Below are 21,932 nucleotides of genomic sequence, written 5' to 3'. Positions count from 1 at the left end.
TTCCAGTTTCCTGGTCAGTTTTCCTGAGAGTTGAGATTTGAGACTTGTAAACGTTAAGGAGGAGCACACATCGCAGATCTTTCCCTTTCTCTCTCCCGTAGATCAGATCACCGCATGGCACAATAAGTGTTGGGCAGGAACAAGTAGTGTGTGGTTATTCGTTTGAGTTTATTAGTCGAATCTACGGATCATTTAGTAGTATTTTTTTCATAACAAATCAACGAACAATATGTTTTTTTCATTGGACAGACTCCATTACAGATAGCCCAAAAGCATGGACGACGAACTACACCCTCACAGTAGAGCATCTCCAACAGTTATGCAATTAGAATTTGCCATTTGTTGAAGTTTGCCAAGTCCCTAAACGTTTTGCCAAAGGAAAAATAAGTTCATCTCCAAGTGTTTGGTATTTTTGACTTGGCATATCCAAAAATAGTGGACCCAACTATTTTTGTTCGAGAATCTTTCATCTTCGCGGAAAATTTTCTGGCGCGTCGCGTGGGCGCTCGTCGCGCGCCACTCTTTCGCCCGTCGCCGCCAATTCTCTCGCGCGTCGTCGCTTGGTCCACGTCGACGCTTAGTCCAGGTCGTCGAGATCCGATCGAGGCAACAGTCCCAGGGTGCACCGCGGCATCCAGGTCGCAAGGAAAAAAGAAGGCGACACGCAGAAAAAAGGAGGTGGCGCGCGGGGGAAAGAAAATAGTCGCGTGCGGGGAGGAGTCGTTTCGCGGAAAACTACCGCGACGTGGGGAGTACGGGCACGACAAGGAGTCCAAGATTCTCAGAATATCAAAATTGCCAAGTCATTGTGCCTATGCAAAAATGCCAAGTTTGGTCCATTAAATGCCAAGTTTGGCAGAATGCATAAGTCAAATACAAAACTGTTGGAGAGCAATTTTTAAAAATTTTGATAAATAGCCCTTTTTCAGTACCTGGTCGGCCGGCGACACGAGCCGAAACCTTACGGGATGGGATCACGGCCCACCGTCCACGCACAAGAAATGAGAGATCGATCATTAGAACGAGGTGGCTGGCGGATGGGGTCGCTCGTCGCTAATCGTCAATCGAGCACTGGACAGAACTGGAGCGCCATGTGGCCCGCGTGGCGGAACGCGAGTTCGGCCGGAGTATGTGCTCTGCTTGTCCAGGTGAGAGCTGGTGACAGTGAGCACTGAGCACTGAGCAGTAGTTGCATTGTATGGAGACAAAGGCTTTGTTTTCCCAGTATAAATTTTTTAAAGGTATTGTACCACTTTCATTTGTATTTAGTAATTATTTTCCATTCTAAACTAACTAAATTTAAAAAAATTATCTCGTAAATTATAGTTAAACTATACAATTAGTTATTTTTTATTTATGTCTAATGCTTGCCGTAAGATTTGACGTGACGAGAAATTTTAATTTTTTTTTGGATTTTAGGTGTAAAAGACAAGTGACGGAACACGAAAACAGACGTTGCATGCGCGCATATACAGTATGCTCACATGCACCTCGTACAGAGAGAGGCCAACAAGCATGGACGACGGACGCATACAGTAGGCGGCACAGAGGTGCAGTGCCGCAGCTAACATGCTCGCTCGCACAAGGGCTGTCTTTTTCTCGCAGCACCGTACAGTAGAGGCCACGGGGCCCAGGTCACGGTCACATGCTCCGTCGACGTTCCGTTGCAGGCCACACCCTGCTCTGCCTCTGCTCGATCGATCGGCAGTGGCCAGATCTATCTGGACCTCATCAGCTGCTGGATCGGAAGGAATATTGCCGGTGCAGTATTTGGATCGGTCTAGTGGGCAGTAGTATTGGAATATTCCTCTTTTCCACCGGCATTCATCCACCGAGACCGATCAGAGAATACCACCCGATCAGAGAATACCAAGGCCTTAGTTGTGTGAAATCTTTTTGGATTTCGCTACTATAATACTTTCATTTTTATTTGATACATATTGTTCAATTATAGAGTAACTAGATTTAAAAGATTGGTCTCGCGATTTACAGCTGTATAATTAATTTTTATTGTTATCTATATTTAATGCTCCATGCATTTGTCGTACGATCCGATGTGATGGAGAATCTTGAAAAGTTTTTGGTTTTTGATAGTAACTAAACAAGGCCCAAAGCTATCAACTCTGCATTGCTAGCTCCCAAGTTGCAGAAAATCTTGAGAAATCCGAAGCATTGCGTGCCCTCAAAATTCTACATGGTATACAAACGGCATTTCGCTACATTTTGCAGTACTACGCTGCAAGCAGCCCAACGTACCGCGTTCACGGCACTGATTGGGGGCGTCTCGGTTCGATTGATTCCAGAAATTAACATCAGCCCCATGCATCGCGTCATGTGCCTACAAACTGTTGTTATCAGCCATCCAGGAGGCTATAGAAGTAAACAAAAAAAAGGGAGAGAAAAAAAAGGGTTGTGTTGGCATCAGACGCTTAACTGCTTACATACTTGCGCTTCGTCATCATGCAACTGCCACAGATACACACATGGTTTTCGTGAGATTATTAATCTACTGTGATCCCGTTACTTCAAGCGGGTCTCGATTGATGACAACACAGCCGTAACGCAGCGACCAACTCAAGGCGGATAGCATAGCAATTGAGCAATTCTATGCAGATGAAGCTGAAGCCCACAAAGATTCCCTATTGGGGGAGACGACACAACAAAGCAGATCACCATCTGATGGACGAAAATGAAGGAGGCCGTCCTCGTCAGGCCCCACTGGACACTGGTGCACCACAAACAGCCACAAGTAATGCTGCCCAGTGTCCACTGCTCTCCATCTCGATCACCTCCTGATCCGAGGATCGTTCCAAATGTGTTTTTGGAAGTCTAGCTGTTGCAATTTCGTAACCAACTATTTTATTTGTATTAAAGGTCTGTTTAGATTGGAGATGAAAAATTTTTTAGTGGCACATCGAATGTGTCGGAAGGGGTTTTTAGAAACTAATAAAAAAACAAATTACATAACTCATCTGGAAACTGCAAGACAAATCTATTAAGCATAATTAATCAGTCATTAGCACATGTAGGTTACTGTAGAACTTAAGGCTAATCATGGACTAACTAGGCTTAAAAGATTCGTCTCGCGATTTTCAACCAAACTGTGTAATTAGTTTATTTTTTTATCTACATTTAATATTCCATGTATGTGTCTAAAGATTCGATGTGATGGATGAAAAAATTTTATGTGGGAACTAAACAGGGCCTAAAAAATTACCAGAAAAATTCAAACTCTAGAAGCGGCGCTATAATGGCTAGAGCTATCGCAGTTTTTTTTTTTTTTTTTTTTTTTTGCAATCGGGTATAATGTATATAGGCCCGTATTTTATTAAAAGGAAACAACTGTGCTTTAGATCATATTTGATCCACCCAGCTAGCAGCAATTAACCGTTAAAAATTAGCTGGAGTAGTTTTTAAACAGACTCAGCTAATAACTTGTGTTAGCCACCTCATTAGTACTGTGGTTGCAAGACTGCCGCTACACTAGGCGTATCTGGAAGGGCATTGCAACATGGCTAAGTAATGAACCGCTGCGCCCTTCTACCTGGGTGCCAGCACTGTACAAAGTTGGTGGGACAACATGGATCACACACCTTCGATGGCGAGGCGAGGCCTTCGTTCGATCATCATGCTCGTTTGTTGGGAGATTTGGAAAGAAAGAAATGCACGAATCTTTGAGCACAAGGAATCTGCGACAGCGCAACTCCTCCAGAAAATCAAGGATGAGGCAAGAGTGTGGGTAATGGCGGGTGCAAAGCACGTTTCTAACTTATTTTTGCGCGCTTGATGTAATTTGTTCCTAACGCGAGGTTTTGGAGTTGTAGCTGTTTTTTTAAGATCTTAAGATCTTTTTATACATGGCTGTACAGTGCCTGTCTAGGCTCTTCCTATTTAATACAATAGGCAGCTCTCCTGCCGGTTTCGTTTAAAAAAAAAAAATGGATCCGAACCTGAAACCCGGCCACAGAACATCCTGGTTCCTGGCTCCCTAGTGGCGTCAAGGCGGGAACTCAGGGACAAAACCCCCCGACGCGTCAGCGCACGGACGAGACAAAAAGCCGGCCGCGCTGCCCAGCTGGCTCCCACGCCTCGCCAGCTCGGACCACGCCCCCCCGCGGGCCCCGCATGGCAGCCTCTGCACGCTGGACCTGGCCCGGCCGTATCTCGCGCCCTCGCGCTCGCAGTGGCGGGAGCGCTGTTTCAGTTCGATGGCATTCTTGTAATAAGGTACCGAAGCGGTGGGCTTTTCTAGGCGTCAGGTACAAGCTGCAGAGGTTCCGAAAGACCAAAGAGGACAAGACCATGGCTGCTCGCTCGCTAGGGCGCGTTTCTAACGCTGCCCACACATCATCAGCCTAGTGGAGAAGAAACCTCCGCTCTCCGGGTCAGGTTCTCGCCAAGCACGCGGTTCACCCACCCATCCTTTCAGTTTCAGGTAACCTCCTCCTCCTCCTCCTCCTCCTCCCGTGTCTTGGTCTGGATTTTGATTTCCATCTGCTTGCTGCTGGCTTCTGTTCCCCCTGAGTTTATTTGATCTGATAGGTTGCTGTGTGCTTGCTTCGCTAGTTCACTGCGACCGGTCTGCGATCTCTGATCATGCTTTGTGTTTTTTTCTTTTCTTTTCATTTCGTCAGATCTTGTTTCGGGTTCAACAGGAGTTGGAGGGAGTTATAGAGGAGAGCTGGACAGGCGACATTTCGGCGGTATGTCTCTTGATTTTCTCAGTTTTTTTTTCTGGTTTCTTGTTTCCCAGATTAGGTGTGCTGTTGTGATGTTCTTGCTCTTGCGGTAGTCAAGAAATTTTCTGTAGGAATGTGTGTGCGGGTGTGCGTTCTTGGATGGATCGTTGTCTGGCCTTGTGGGCCTGCACGTTCTGATGTGGCAGCTGACATGGATCGCTGCAGAAGCTTAAGATTAGAACACCAGAAACATGTCGTTCTCTCTTCCAAGTCTTAGCCTTCGTTGCCTCTTCCATGTCTGTCTTCCTTTCTGGATAGGAGTATGCGATTATATATCTGCGGAGTGGTTGGCACTTGTCAGTCGTCACTCGTTAATTTTGTGTTCGTGCATTATTTTTCTGAATATTCCTTCGCTAGCTGGGACCCGCATGTTTGTTACCACTAGTTGATGATTTCATAAGACAAAATACTTTGATCTGGTATTTCCCCAATCAGCTCGCATATGAGTATGTAGTGGTATTATGCCATGAACAATACTGGGCTCATGCTCAGAACGGCTCCATATGGCATTTCAAATAGGGCACCCTTTCAAATATGCATCTGAACTTACGCAGTTCTTTTTTACAACAGCTTACACAGTTATGCTGCCCAAGAGGTTGGGCGACGACTGAGACTTGGTAGATGAAAATAAATAAAATGTTTATAATGTACTAATCCAGATTGCAAATTAGCTCAGTCAGACTCTGGTTTTGAGATGGCCTTGCAGGCATAGAAGATACATCAGATATATGTCACTATATCTATGTGCTACTGCAACGAACTTCCAAAGTGTCTTTCACAAGTAATAAGTTTATTATCTAAAAAAGAGTACCTTAGTCTTAATATATGGTGTTAATGGTAATGCTGTGGTAGTTCATAGAAGTTTCTTTTCTTCTGTCAAGCATGATTTGCCAAGATCTAAAATGCAAAATGTAATTCCGTTTTTATTTTTTATTTTTTTACTTCCTATCTTCCAGGACACCACATGATGTAAGAAAAATATCCTAAAAATCCCACGGTGTAGTTGACGTTTTGTAAATTCCGCTGCATTAAGCAATTATTTGATTAAAAGATCACTTACTATCAATGCCACATATCACTGCATACAAATGAAGATCATGATGTAACAACATGCCTCCAGGGAAACCAGTTATATGTAACTTTAAGACCTCATAACCTAAACTATGTTGCTCATCATTTGGCGTACATATTAGTTACAGAACATGAAGTCCATACTTGAAATGTTTGACATTCTACTTCGTCTTGCTTCCCGAGTAATCACCTAGTTCAGAGTCCGCGAGGTGGGGATAAAATCTTTGTAAATTCATCTGCCCCCTTAGTGCGCCATTAGGTGGCACGTTGTTGTAATCAAACTATTTCTCGATCTTAATACAATGATACACAAGCCTTTTGCGTATTCGAGAAATAAACTTCGTCTTGCTTACCGGTGCTACTAAATTTGGCTCCAAATTCTGCATACGAGCTTCACGAATTAAGGCCTTTGTGCATTCTGGGAATATACCTGTACATTCAACTCTCCAATTTTGCTAACTTGGTGATATACACCCCTTCAAAGACGTTCAATCTTTTCCAGTTTACACTTATTCAGCTATGTGTGCAGAGAGTATTTTCAATCATTACTTAGTTGAACCATTTCCATTGAAAAAACTATATTTGTTTTTCTTGGTTCTTGGATTTTTTTTTTTGCTATTCTAGTTGATATGATCCACAGATGGCTTCCTATTCATTGACTTCCTTTCCTTTTTACCCATTCAGGAGCAAAGCTAATCAGGAGCTGCAGCATGATATGCCCTCAGTGATGATCAATTTGGTCTGAGGAAGATATTCTGCAAAGAAATAGTAAAGCTAAAGCTTGTGGATACAAGAACTTCAGCATGACGAAGAAACACAAAATTAGAAAGTCCAAGCATCTTTTAGAGAGCAAAAAGGGTATTCTCTTAATTCAAGACTAATATTTACTCAAATGATTTTTTATGTACATACAGGGATCTCAAAAGGCCTTTATAAATGAAATTGTTTCACGTCAGGAGACTATTCCTACTTATCTACTGTTTTATTTTTGCCATTCTGTTTGGCTGATCTCAATGTGATTACAATACCAGATTAACACGCCTGAGTCATATGTGTCCAGTTTTCATCATTAAAATGCTTTTGATATAACTAAAATTGCGTTGTTTTAGAAGAACTCTGCCCTGTTATTTAACTAATGGCTTTCCTGTTTCTAGTGAGCTGTTGACTGAAAATAATAGTGTTATTTTGTTTTTTCAGATGTTGATGAAAATGTGGAAAACATTTTAAGAATGATAGGAGAGGAGAACGAACAGACTGAGAATGAACAAGATGATTCTGAAAATCCCGTCAAGAAATCAAAGTTATCTTCCCTTGTGAAGGGCTTCCATGAGGACTATGAATACCTTCACAAGCACTATAAACAGCTAATTAGCAAACTAGAAACTGTTGGCCACAGTTCTTCAGGTTCAGATTCATCTGATTCAGACGTGGAAGGAGACAGATCAGAAAATAATGTAACTACACCAAAAGTAGTGTTGAATGAAGAAAACGGCCTGAACCATAAGCTTGATGAGGATCATAGCATGGAAGCAGAAATTGAGAAGCTAAAACAAAGTACGGAAGAACAAGCCAAGGAAATATCTGATCTGAAGCAGCTACTAGGAAAAACAATCAAGGATAAAGAAGCCACAAGAGGAGAGTTAAGTTTAGAGGTTGCAAGTTTGTCATCTGAGAATGAAAATCTGAAATCATTAGTTGAAACTGCAAAGAGGGAGGAAGGAGACTTGCTTAGCATCATACAATGTAAGGAGAATGAGGTCAAAACATTGTCTAGTGAGAAGCAAACTATTGAAGAAGAGAGAGATAACCTGAAGATGTCAATTGTAGACATGAAGAAAGAGATGGAAGATCTGAGGAATCAGCTGAAAGATACAGTGGACAAATGCAGCATCATGGCATCAGAACTAGAGAAGTCCCTGAAGGCTGAGAAAGAGGTGCAGACCTTATTTGAAGAAAACCAGAACCTGAAGAACCATAACCTGATGCTGTCGGTGGAGCATGATAACCTGAAAGCACTTCATCATAACTTAGATATTGAGTGCTCTCAACTGAAAGCAACCATTGCGGAAGCCAAAGCTGAAAATGAATCATTGGCCACAGAAAATCATTCAGCTGAAAGAAAACTCCAGCAACTGAGGCTGGAAATAGATGGCCTGAAGGCTGAGACCACAGAGATGATGAACAATCTGAACAAGGAACGAAGTACTGCAGCAGAAGAAAAAGAAAGGCTAACATCAGAAAATTCTATGTACTTGAGTGAGTTAGAGGAGGCACAGTCTAATGTTAAGGATCTAGAAAAGGAACTGGAGTCAACGAAAAGTGTTCTCAATAGTCATATTGCGGAGCTACGGAAGGAGAAGAATTCTGCCACATCAGAGATAGAGCGGCTAGAGGCTTCTTTGATGAATCTTGAGAACGATCTGTCACAGCAACTTGATAGGATTTCAGATATGCAGAAGACTAATGAAAACCTGGATCTGGCAAATTCTAACCTGCATAATGAGATTGTAGAAGTACAAGGACAGAAGAATGAAGCTGTTACTTCTATAGTTAATCTCGAGAGCATGTTAGAACAGCAAGTACAAGAGATTTCAAATCTTCAGGAGGCCATCAAAGACCTCAAAGCAGCAAAGACCGATCTGTATAATGAGATTACAGTACTTCAGCAGGAGAAAATTGTAGCACTGGCTCAGTTACAAGAATCTGAGGCTCAAATCAAGAATCTTCGGAGTGACTTGGAACTGCAGCGCAACCAAATTTCAGTTATCCAGCAAGCAAATGAAGAAATGCTGGATAAAAATTCTAGCTTTCACAAGCAACTGGAAGAAACTAGGACTAATCTGCAAGAGGAGATCATTGCATTACAAGGAGAGAAGGAAGAGGCCATCAATAGCTTACAGCAGTCAAATGATTCACTCAATACCCTAGAACTCCAGTTAGAGAAGCAAAGAGAACAAATTTCTGTTCTGCAGCTTGCTCATGAGGACTTGCAAAAGAGCAATTCCAACCTAGAGATGCAGTTGGAAGGGGCGAAGGTTAGTCACCATGCTGAAATTTTAGCATTACATGATGAAAAGAACAAGATTATTTCAGAGTTGCAGCAGTCCGATGGTTGTATCAAGAACCTTAGAATTGAGTTGGAGCAAGAAAAAGAGCAAACCTCAATCTTGCATCATGCTAATGAAGATATGAAGAATAACATTTCTGTCTTGGAGAAGCAATTGGAGGAGGTCAGGAGCAGTTTGCATGCTGAAATTGCAGAAGTACGTGCAGAGAAGGACACATCTCTATTGGAGTTACAGACGTCTCAGGCTTCTGTCAGGAATCTTGAGATTGTGGTTGAAAAGCAAACTGAGAACATTTCAACTCTACAACAAGCTAATGATGAGTTACAGAAGAACATCTACACTTTGACTGAGCAATCACAACAAGCCAAGGCAGAGATGCAGGATGAGTTGAAGGCAATACAAGAAGAGAAGGATGCAGTGCTAACACAACTGAAGCAGTCAGAGACTTCAGTACAAAATCTTGAGAATGAGGTGACACGACTGAAAGAGGAGCTTTCCATACAGCTAGAAAACAACTCCACCTTGGACAAGCAGTTTGAAGAAGCCAGGAGCAATCTGCATGCTCAAATTTCAGACCTAGGTGCAGAGAAGGACACAGCTCTATTGGAGTTACAGACGTCTCAGGCTTCTGTCAGGAATCTTGAGATTGTGGTTGAAAAGCAAACTGAGAACATTTCTACTCTACAGCAAGCTAATGATGAGCTACAGAAGAACATCTACACTTTGACTGAGCAATCACAACAAGCCAAGGCGGAGATGCAGGATGAGTTGAAGGCAATACAAGAAGAGAAGGATACAGTGCTAACACAACTGAAGCAGTCAGAGACTTCAGTACAAAATCTTGAGAACGAGGTGACACGACTGAAAGAGGAGCTTTCCATACAGCTAGAAAACAACTCCACCTTGGACAAGCAGTTTGAAGAAGCCAGGAGCAATCTGCATGCTCAAATTTCAGACCTAGGTGCAGAGAAGGACACAGCTCTATTGGAGTTACAGACGTCTCAGGCTTCTGTCAGGAATCTTGAGATTGTGGTTGAAAAGCAAACTGAGAACATTTCTACTCTACAGCAAGCTAATGATGAGTTACAGAAGAACATCTACACTTTGACTGAGCAATCACAACAAGCCAAGGCGGAGATGCAGGATGAGTTGAAGGCAATACAAGAAGAGAAGGATACAGTGCTAACACAACTGAAGCAGTCAGAGACTTCAGTACAAAATCTTGAGAATGAGGTGACACGGCTGAAAGAGGAGCTTTCCGAACAGCTAGAAAACAACTCCACCTTGGACAAGCAGTTTGAAGAAGCCAGGAGCAATCTGCATGCTCAAATTTCAGACCTAGGTGCAGAGAAGGACACAGCTCTATTAGAGTTACAGACGTCTCAGGCTTCTGTCAGGAATCTTGAGACTGTGGTTGAAAAGCAAACTGAGAACATTTCTACTCTACAGCAAGCTAATGATGAGCTACAGAAGAACATCTACACTTTGACTGAGCAATCACAACAAGCCAAGGCGGAGATGCAGGATGAGTTGAAGGCAATACAAGAAGAGAAGGATACAGTGCTAACACAACTGAAGCAGTCAGAGACTTCAGTACAAAATCTTGAGAACGAGGTGACACGACTGAAAGAGGAGCTTTCCATACAGCTAGAAAACAACTCCACCTTGGACAAGCAGTTTGAAGAAGCCAGGAGCAATCTGCATGCTCAAATTTCAGACCTAGGTGCAGAGAAGGACACAGCTCTATTGGAGTTACAGACGTCTCAGGCTTCTGTCAGGAATCTTGAGATTGTGGTTGAAAAGCAAACTGAGAACATTTCTACTCTACAGCAAGCTAATGATGAGTTACAGAAGAACATCTACACTTTGACTGAGCAATCACAACAAGCCAAGGCGGAGATGCAGGATGAGTTGAAGGCAATACAAGAAGAGAAGGATACAGTGCTAACACAACTGAAGCAGTCAGAGACTTCAGTACAAAATCTTGAGAATGAGGTGACACGGCTGAAAGAGGAGCTTTCCGAACAGCTAGAAAACAACTCCACCTTGGACAAGCAGTTTGAAGAAGCCAGGAGCAATCTGCATGCTCAAATTTCAGACCTAGGTGCAGAGAAGGACACAGCTCTATTAGAGTTACAGACGTCTCAGGCTTCTGTTAGGAATCTTGAGACTGTGGTTGAAAAGCAAACTGAGAACATTTCAACTCTACAGCAAGCTAATGATGAGTTACAGCAGAACATCTACACTTTGACTGAGCAATCACAACAAGCCAAGGCAGAGATGCAGGATGAGTTGAAGGCAATACAAGAAGAGAAGGATGCAGTGCTAACACAACTGAAGCAGTCAGAGACTTCAGTACAAAATCTTGAGAATGAGGTGACACGACTGAAAGAGGAGCTTTCCGAACAGCTAGAAAACAACTCCACCTTAGACAAGCAGTTTGAAGAAGCCAGGAGCAATCTGCATGTTGAAATTTCAGACCTACGTGCAGAGAAGGACACAGCTCTATTAGAGTTACAGACGTCTCAGGCTTCTGTTAGGAATCTTGAGATTGTGGTTGAAAAGCAAACTGAGAACATTTCAACTCTACAGCAAGTTAATGATGAGTTACAGAAGAACATCTACACTTTGACTGAGGAATCACAACAAGCCGAGGTAGCGATGCAGGATGAGTTGAAGGCAATACAAGAAGAGAAGGATGCAGTGCTAACACAACTGAAGCAGTCAGAGACTTCAGTACAGAATCTTGAGAATGAGGTGACCCGACTGAAAGAGGAGCTTTCCGTCCAGCTAGAAAACAATTCCACCTTGAACAAGCAGTTGGAAGAGGCAATGTTGAAAGTGTCTAATCTACATGAGAATCTTGAGAAGGCCCAGGCTGAAGCAGCTTGTCAACTTGATGGCATGAGTACAAAAACAAAAGATCTGGAGAAGACAATCAATCTATTGTCTTCTGAAAAGACTAAGTTGGAGAAGGATCTGAAAATTATGATTGAAGCATGCACAGAAAACATGTCATTTCTGGCAGGATTTGAAGATAGAGTTACACAAAAAATTTCTGATCATGAGGCAGGACTGAAGGTTCTCCACCAGAGCCTTAGAGGGGCTGTTGGTAGCTGTCAGAGGCTTCAGTACGCATATGATGAGGTGTCCACAAGGGCATCACATCTTGAGATACTTGAGAGGAGTCAGATGGAGCAGATAGATCAGCTAGAGCAGAAAAACACAGAAACTTTGGAGAAACATCGGCTTCTGGAAGAGGAAAAGTTATCTGCAAACAAGGAGAATATTAAGCTACAAAAGCATGTCCAAGACCTTGAAGTTCAGCTCCAGCTAGCAAAGCAGAAGATTAAAGTTACCGAAGCAGAAAGCAAATGCAAAGAAGAGAGATATGCAGCAACAGCGGAAGCGTTGCGGGCAGAGATCTGTCATCTTGAACAATCAGTACAGCAGTTTTCAAGGAGAATCAGCTTGCTGGAAGGAACTCTCCTGCAAATTAAAGGACATGCTGAATCAGGGGTCTCTAAATGGGCATCCAAATTGGATGAGCTAGAAACACTCTTCAGTCAGAATTTTGTGCTCTTCATTGACCGCTCATCTGCATGTAGTGACGAGCTTAAAGCCCTGAGGAAGAAGGTACATGATCATCTTAAGGAACAGAAGGAACTTGCCAATGTGAACAATGAGCTGGCTATTAGGTTGAAAGAGAAAGAAATGGTAGTGTCAGAAATGGCGAAGAGTGCTGCTGAGGCAGAGGCAAAGATGCTCCAGCTCGAGAAGACAGTGGACGAGAAAGAAGACGAGCTAGCAGCTAGAGTGCAGGAGAAGAGAGAAGCCATCAAGCAGCTGAGCGACACCATTGTTTACCACAAGAATTACAGCGATGACCTGGTGCGCTACATCCGCAGTCAGAGTCGCCCTCGCCTCCCGTTCTGCCTTTAAATTTGGAAGTCAGAAAGATGTAAAGGCTCCATTCTAGCTGTGAATTTTTGCAGTAAGGAGACCATTGCCATTTTTCTTATGTATCATGTATAGGGCTCAAATACTTTCTGGAGGTAGTCATATACTCATATTCAGTGGCTTGTGCATTCTATTCGCTACTAAGGGGACTGCTGTAGTAATTAATTTATTCGTTTTGCCTTATTTTTTTATCGGATTGGTCAATATACTACCTGAGACTGCGAAGGTAAGCTCAAGAAATATTCAGGTTTGCAGTTTTCAATCCAAAATCGCACAGGAAAGAAACGCGCCTAGTAAAGAATCTCTGCCACACATTTTTGTTGTTAATGACAGATTGCAGGATTGTCTTTGTTTTTCCTCAGTTTTGGTTCAGATTGCATGGAGTCTATATTTAAACTTTCTTCATCTTGGAGCCTTTTGTAATTGATTGCAGGCGTATGAAAACTATCACCAGATCCATCATTGGCTGCACTTTATCACCAGATCCATCATTGGCTTGTAGGCTGAGTTTCTAGGCACTTTTTCAAAAGTAGTTTTCTATGCAGACTTCTGTTGACAAATGGAAGCCAGTTTTGCCAGCATTCATCCCCGCCATTCAGGTTTAGATACTACACAATTCCAATTTCTTACAATCTTACTGTACCAACGCATGAATATGCCACAAGCCGTTTATTGGGGTGGGGTGGGGTCGCAGGCATACCTGAAACTGCGTTGCACGAGTGCGGTCATTGGCTTTTGACGAGCTCGTTGTAGCGTCAGCTTGCGCCAACGCGGAGTCGCGGAGCGCGCATCATGGTGGCAAACGCGCGGCGGCGCACGCCGTTGCAGACAGGGCTTTGGTGCCGGCGGCGCGCGTGCTGGGAGAGCGAAACGGCAGCGTGAAGCCGGAGCGGGGAGAAACAAGCCAGCGATGGAGGCGGTCGCTCGCGGAGCTTGGCAAAGGCGACGGAGCCCCGCCGGCCACGGTTGGTGTCGCCGTGTGCAAGGCCGTGCCGTTACCGCAACCCCACTGGTGCCTGTGCCTCGCTCGTTCGCCGGTTGCGCCGCCGGGAGCCCACCTAGGCGAAATCCAAAAATTTTCAAGATTCTCCGTCACATCGAATCTTGCGGCACATGCATGAAGCATTAAATATAGACAAAAATAAAAACTAATTAAATAGTTTGTCTGTAAATCGTGAGACGAATCTTTTGATTCTAGTTAGTTCATGATTGGACAATATTTATTAAATAAAAACAAAAGTGGTACAGTAGCGAAATCCGAAATTTTTCCGGAACTAAACAAAGCCCTATAAGAACTGGGCTTGGTGGGTTCGTAGAGACACCGAGTATACGGCCCATGTTGTCTATACAAAACTGTTGGACTATGCTCCACGCCGCCACCTGGTCTTCTCAAAATTGGAAAGATTCACAAACGAAGTACTTCCACAGAAGAATCACTCCCTCAAAAATGAAAGAATTGATTCTTTCATGTGAGTACTATGAAGAAGTAACAGTCGCAAAGCGAAGTTTGAACGGTTCCTTGTCCATTCCTGTCTTGCTAGTTGCTAGTACTCTGATAGGGCCATAGGGGTCCGGATAGTACTGTTCTGCACTAGTGGCAGGCAATATATTTTTTTCTTTTTACCTCTATATAAAAAAGGCATTAGTATTTTGCCGGTCGTCGCGAGCTGTACTCTTTAATTTCGCTACTAGTCGATAGATAGTTTTCATAACGAGCAAGGAAAATATATAGAGTCTGTTCTCTTTTCTTTTCAGCCATACTTTTTTTGTCAGTCAGCAGTGTTTTTCTCTCACAATAAAACAGTTAACAGTAATTGCCTGAACCATATATGCTTTTAGTAGAACAATGTATAGAACGATATGCACTAGTAGTAGTCTGGTGCTAGCTTATCACTAGCACTAGCAAACACTAGTATAAATGACTGGGTATGTAACAGAGATAGGTTAAGCGAGCTTTAGGCCTTGTTTAGTTCACCCAAAAACCAAAAAGTTTTCAAAATTTCCTATCACATCGAATCTTTCGGCACATGCATGAAGCATTAAATATAGATGAAAATAAAAACTAATTGCACAATTTAACTGTAAATCACGAGACGAATTTTTTGATCCTAGTTAGTATATAATTGGACAATATTTACCACAAACAAACGAAAGTGCTACAGTAGCGAAATTCAAAATCTTTTCGCATCTAAACAAGGCCTTAACTTCATATACCAACCTAGTTTCATGAAAGCTATGGTGCTGCTATGTATGAGTAGGACAAAGATTCATGAATTTTCTTGATCTATGTGAGAAGATCCTTTTTTAAGCATAATGTCTGGACGTATGGTTTATGTACTCACCATACCATAAGAACCGCGACCAGTCCACGGCGATCTGATGTGTCTCCCTCGCACATCATGATCAGCCAGGCCAGCAAGCCTCGCAGCTTACCCCAAGATGAAACCGGCCGGTCTGTCTCCGTGATGACTAACCAAGTACTGGTGGCCACATTGTAAACACAGGAGGCAGTAATGTGTCGCTGATACCTTCCAGGCCAGACGACGACGTGCTTTGACTGTGTAGTCAGAGTAACTCCAGACACTATAGTTTACGTTGTGATAGAGGGCCATCTTGCATTGCTTGGGCAATATATAATGGAGATAGAGATCCTTCGTCCGGCCTGCATGCGTCGGTTTCTGTCTGTTTCGAGCCAATTCTCTGTTACGTTTCGTGCGCCGATTTTGTTCGCGGGCCCAGTTCATGGTTATGGTTTTATCGTTTTTTCGGCGGTCTGGGTCTACCGGCTCTCACGGAGACTCCGACCGAGACGTCTGTCCACGATCAACGCAGTCTAGAAGCCATATATGACTACGGCCTTGTTTAGTTCCCAAAAAATTTTGCAAAATTTTTCAGATTTCCTGTCACATCAAATCTTTAGACACATGTATGAAGTGTTAAATATAGATAAAAATAAAAACTAATTACACAGTTTGGTCGAAATTGACGAGACGAATCTTTTGAGTCTAGTTAGTCTATGATTGGACAATATTTGTCAAATACAAACGAAAAAACTACAGTGTCGATTTTGCAAAATATTTTGGAGCTAAACAAGGCCATATAGTTAGCTATCGGCATCATTAATTCACCTAACACTATCAGTAATTAATTCCCGTAGCGTACTACAGGGACTTTGGAAGGTTCTGTACAGTGTGTCCTAGTAAGACTCTACATAGGAGTACATACAGTGTGAACAGTGAACTGCATGCATATGATGCATACTCCGTATGCGTATACAGCACAAAGGTCTGTCGGGTCTTTGCCGACAAAACATATGGAAACGGTCCGCAAATGTATATCCGATAATACATGGTACAGTATTGTCTTGTCTCTCTTATTTCCAACTTAAATTTAGTACGCGCGTGGTACCAAATCTTTGGAAGTATTCTAGTACAGATATCTTAAATTTCTGTTATAGAACATGCATAGATTGCTACAAAATCAACATTATGTTAAAATTGTTAGCACAATCGGGTATACATGAAACACGATATGCATGTTAGTTTTATGGACGAACTAGAGTATATATAGGCACACATTATTCTGTTTTTGTTGTTCAGGCCCCTTTGGGACACAGTATTCTCAAAACATAGGAAAAAATATAAAAGTGGAATAACCATAAAATTGAAATCCTAAGTTACAAATAAGCGTTTGGATGAGAAAGAGTGAAGAAAAAAAACCAAATCGTGAGCTTATATTAGGCCTCATGCTTCTTACTATTACTAATTAGAGGTCCCAACAGAGACATTACAGTTAACTGTCACCAGACGCGCTAGAAAAAAGATAATTTCTAGAAATTCTCACAATAATAAAAAATATCTAGCCTTTAATTTGATAGGCTCTAATCATCATTTCTATATATTTATTAAAAATTACACACCTCTACCATTATAAAAAATACATAAAGTAACCCACTAATTTTGCATATAAATTACCCACCCCCGCCATTAAAAAAAATCAAAATAGTATATAAATTATCTATACTTGTCATTATGAATTTTTTTTTCAAAATAACCCCTAAAGTTATATCTAAATTTCCCATTTTGTCATTGTGAAACATAATTTTTCACAATAACCCTCTCACATTGCATCTAAATTACCCACCACTCTCAAATCTATATGTAAATACTAATATATGCTCTTATAGAAAGAATAAATCAATATTCATAAAGTATGAGACATATATATTTCTAAACTACAAACTTCTACTACTATGGAATTAAATAACCATAATGCTATGTTTGACTATGTATACCAAGTAAACATATATACATTAGGATAAATATTTGTTTTAATAACTTATAAGCATGAAAGATGTTTAATTAACAAACCACATAGCAATAACATAACAACGACAATTCTCCCTAACAATGAATTTCATAAGTTGTTTTGAAATAACTCTATACATTGTAACTAAAACATTATCATATCAATATTGGTAATTAAAATTTTAGACTCTATGATATATAAAATAATACTATACACATGTAATCTCTATAATATAACAAATTTAACAAGTTCAGTGCTAGGGCACACTCTGAGTTTCAACTTAATTAACATGCGGAAATCAATATTACTACTCCCTTCAGTCCATTTTATCTGGCACACATGCATATCAAGATTCAAACTTTAAAACATTGACCAATAATTAAGATAATATTTTAAACTATTATAATACAAACTTTATATGATTAGATTTGTAAGAAATTATACTATCCAATGATTATAAGTTTATAAGCATAAATAATATAATATAGAACAAATGAGTGGTTAAAGTGTAATTTAGGAGATTTTGTCATTCTAACTTTAGCCAAAAAAATGGACCGGAGGGAGTAAGACCTAAACACTTTTTACTAAAAATAAATTTTGAATAAAAAATAAAAAAATAAAAAACTAGAGTTTCTTTTAACACATGAAAAAATTATATAACTTTAAAAGTTGAAAGCTAAACTATAATTTGTGAAGTCACAGGAAGGGATGTAATAAGAGTTTATATATCTTATGATTATGACTAAATGCATGTCACTCTAAAAAAAGATAAATACTAGAAATGCTAACTAGAGGTCCTTAATGGAGGCTCTACATTAATCCTCATGAGACACAATAGGAAAATAAAAGATAGATCCTAGATTTTTCTCACAAGAATCTAAAACATTTGACAATCAATTCAATATAACATAATCACCATTGATAATAATAGCTATCGGATCTATTCTATTTTCTAAATAATACCAACCTCTGCTATTACATAAAACAACATAGAAATAACTCATGACACTATATTCTATATTTAAATTACCCACATATACCACTATGAAACATGATCTAAAGTAGACCTAAATTTGCATCTAATTATTCAGGTACTCCTATTACAATAAATAATTTATGTAACACAACTTTCATCTCATTACTAAGAAAATTAACTATCCTCTCAAATATATATATATATCTAAAAGATAATTAGTACCCTATTAAAATTTGTTTAAATAAAAATAGAGCAGATAGATGTTTGTACATTACCCACTTCTATCAATATTAATATATTAAGTTCTAATATGTAAGCATACCCACTGTGTCAGCATGCATGAGCGATAAATATATATATGTTATGTCTCATCAACAAAATATTTCCTTAACAACTCATATACTAATACGCTAACAAATTTTAAAACCATATTAGTAACCTCCATGACATAATTTATATAGGTTGTTGTTTTTATCTATATTTATATATTTTAACTAAATGTTTAACATGTCTATATTGATAGTAACCATAATTGCACGTATAATTCCTTGATAGGAAAATTCACTCACCTTACGAATTGTGTTAGACTACAGATGGCTATAATTTTTTAGCCCATTAACATTACTCTAGAATAATTCAATCATTATAAGGCTTAATAAGATTTAAAATTCTCTTGAGGTTAGCACTATTGCCCGCATCCAAGATCTCATTTCAAGCTCTATCAGTTGTTTTAGGTGACATGGTGCAAGTTTTAAATGATTGCATATGCTATTGTAGTATTTATGAATGTAGTATACGACCTAAAATCCTTAGTTTAAAATAGTTCAAAATGAGAGGTAGTAAAAGATACAATAAGCACAAGAGTTTAACTTGAGGAAAAAACTTGCAGTCAATAAAAATCTAGTTAAAACTTAAAAGTCAAAATTCAGATTCATGACTTAATATGTGATGCAACAAGAGTCAACATAGTTAATGTCACCTTCAAACTAATTGCGTATTAAAATATACAAGGTGCCATGCAAAAGTAAAAAATATGAATATGCATGGAAAATATATAAGTCAGTCCCTTGCAAAAAAAAATTATACTAAAAAGTATCTATTATGTCTATTTTGTAGAAAATAAACAAAGAAAAAACATACAATTTAACATAAGTATTTTTATTAATTAAATACATTAGAAGTATATCTTTAAAAATTCTAGTCTGTGCGAGAGCACGGGTTGATGGACTAGTATTATCTAATAGAAATTTAGGCCTCATGGTTATTATATAACAGAAATTTAGTCTGATGCTTATTTTCCTCCAAAATTTAAGTGCTATAGGATAGCTCCAAAATTTAAGTCCTGTAGGATAGTTCAATGTTTTGTTCCAAATAAAGGTTCTTATTTGAAAACTTGCTATAGAAATTAAAATATTTAAACCGCTAATATTTTCTTCATTTTTTCTGCTTTCCAAAGAGAGCCTCAATGTTTTGAATCAGTATGTATGTAGTAGCGACATAAGCATCTTTATCACTAGCTCGGCGCATTATTCTTATCACAGGACCGAAACCTTTGGCGCACACTCTACCTCGCCTATCTCTGTCACGAATCAGACATAGTAAAATTTGTGGAAGCGGACGGGATCAAAGCGAGAATTGAACCAGCAACGACGATAACGAGAAGAAAGCGAGGCATGCGCCAGAGCACAAAAGATGCCGTAAGCATGGTGACGTTATGGCGTCGTCCACACACTAAAATAAATTGATTCCCTGCAGAGAATGAAAACGACGTAAGTGTTGGGTGGCTTGTCTTGGCAATATAGGAATAGGATCTGCAGAGACGTGGTAAAAAATACAGGAAGGGACCCGCCCTCAGTGTCACTCTAGCTCTCTCTCGCTCGTGTTCTACGTTGGAACATGTCAAAAGCAGAAATTAAAACCGCGTGGTGGTTTTCTTCGGGTTTAATTTATCTCTCGATTTTTTGTTCCCACTTACCACTACTTGCCAAAACGACGATTAGTATCATGTTTGTCTAGTGCTAGTAGCTACACCCAAGACGTGAGTTACGGTGCAAATTAACCAGAGCACAGCAGCACGGAGACTTGAGCAGAACATAAATTCCAGCTGTCCTATGTTTAGTTTGTAAAAGGCTACTGTAGCATTTCGTTTTTATTTAATAAATATTGTCCAATCAGAGTAACTAGGCTCAAAAAATTCATCTCACAAATTACAGATAAACTGTACAATTAGTTTTTATTTTTGTCTATATTTAATGCTCCATACATACGACCCAAAATTCGATGTGACGAAAAATTTTGAAAATTTTTATGAACTAAACAAGGCGCTAGTATCGTAGCTAGTGTAGTAGAGCAAGAACACACCACCACCAATCATACGCGCGCGCCCGTGCCGTTTATTTCAAGAATAAGAAAGTCAAGCTTCTTTCCAAAGCATATCATATCCTCTTCCTTCTCCGTGGACGCGTGAGGATCGGGTCCTCCTCTCCGATCTTATATGCTCCGACAATGCTAACACAGGAGATCAATGTCAGTGTGAGCAAAATCTTGACGCGAGACCAATGCAACATGCATGGGCATGAGCATGTCCTAGCAGAGCCCACCACGGTCTTGAAGCTAGGCCCACACAGTGCAACCCCTGCTCTGCACACATACACTGTATACTATCCATATCGTAATGTGAAGAACGTGCTGATGATCCACGACCGCGATGGCAAAAAAATTGGCAAAGCCGCCTTCCAAATGCAGTGCATGCAAGCAGAGCCACCGTGTGCTAGTGGCTGCTGCCGTACTTGCCATTGCAACCACGGCGCCACCCACAGGCCACCACCACCACCACCGGCACCAGCTAGCTCCTGTGCGTGTCGCTGGCATCTCGTCCCAGCCACAGCCGCAGCAGCATTTGCGTCTCCACAGTCCGCACGGCAACGAAAATGTTGTGTCCGGCCACTTTTCGCACTAGTGTTCTGCTGTGTGTTGTTGGAGGTGAGTCCAGGTTCGGACCACCGAGCCGAGAACGCTAGGCGCTACTGGATATGGAGCAAGAGTATTATTTCGGATTTGGTGTCGAGGTAAAAAAAAAAAGGGCTTTGGATTGTAGCACAGATTGGTTGTGTCTGATTCAATTATCGTGGCTTGTCTCACCAATATAGGTGTAGTCTTATCTTATGGAATCTACGGCGAACCTCTCTCTCGAAAAGGTGTCTCCCTACCTCCAAGGCTACTACTATTTTCTTGATTTTGTAGAATAGGCTTTTTAGGATGCAAGAAATTTCACAAGGTAAAACTCTTGAGATTCAAAAAAAGATTCCACAATGCAAAGGAGACGTTAACTAAAAAAACTACATTCCAATAACTTAACTTGTAGAATTTGAGAAATAATATGCATAAATAGGATTAATAGTTTCACTTATGGAGCGCTAGCTCTGCCGGCTCTCCTAACCACTTCGTATAGTTCTTCTCATTCAGTGGTATTTTTTAATTGTCTTTTTTTACCTTCATGGCGGGTGGCGTTGTTATCACCTACCTCAATGTTCTACCTACATTCTACAATCATTGTTGGGCAAGAGACCTCTCTAGGTTTCTCTCTAGCCGAGTCGGCCACTTCCAATCCGAAACGTTAACCTTGGCCACAAACCTTTAGAGCATTGCTAGAGCGTCACCATGTGTTGTCTCAATTATCGTGGCTTGTCTCACCAATACAGGTCTAATCTTATCCTATGGAATCTTCGGCGAACCTCTCCCTCAAAAAGTTATCAGCATGCCGCCAAGGCTAATAATGTTCCCTTAATCTTATAGATTTAGACCTTTTGG

At 40.6% G+C, this 21,932-nt stretch overlaps 1 protein-coding gene across 2 annotated transcripts; it reads left to right on the top strand.

Annotated features, from left to right (window-relative positions):
- Positions 4,269-13,029, top strand: LOC8054971 (GRIP and coiled-coil domain-containing protein 2). 2 transcript variants are annotated; one of them, XM_002458206.2, is made up of 5 exons: positions 4,269-4,435; positions 4,635-4,703; positions 6,495-6,668; positions 7,008-7,466; positions 7,500-13,029. In XM_002458206.2, exons 3-5 carry the CDS (start codon positions 6,614-6,616, stop codon positions 12,818-12,820), a joined length of 5,835 nt encoding a protein of 1,944 aa, XP_002458251.2. In that variant the 5' UTR covers positions 4,269-4,435; positions 4,635-4,703; positions 6,495-6,613; the 3' UTR covers positions 12,821-13,029. The 2 variants fall into 2 exon arrangements, with proteins under 2 accessions (XP_002458251.2, XP_021311225.1); XM_021455550.1 differs by having other exon boundaries at positions 7,008-13,029.

The sequence above is a fragment of the Sorghum bicolor genome, chromosome 3 (genome assembly GCF_000003195.3).
Source record: "Sorghum bicolor cultivar BTx623 chromosome 3, Sorghum_bicolor_NCBIv3, whole genome shotgun sequence".
In the NCBI taxonomy this organism is placed as follows: domain Eukaryota; kingdom Viridiplantae; phylum Streptophyta; class Magnoliopsida; order Poales; family Poaceae; genus Sorghum; species Sorghum bicolor.
Note: the sequence above shows the minus strand (reverse complement) of the source record. Positions and strands in the feature narration are given on the sequence as shown.

Excerpts from the sequence above, each read along its gene's own strand:
- LOC8054971 (XM_021455550.1), top strand. The coding sequence starts at position 6,614 with ATGACGAAGAAACACAAAATTAGAAAGTCCAAGCATCTTTTAGAGAGC. Across the intron at positions 6,669-7,007 it reads TCTTTTAGAGAGCAAAAAGG|ATGTTGATGAAAATGTGGAA; the intron begins GTATTCTCTTAA and ends TTGTTTTTTCAG.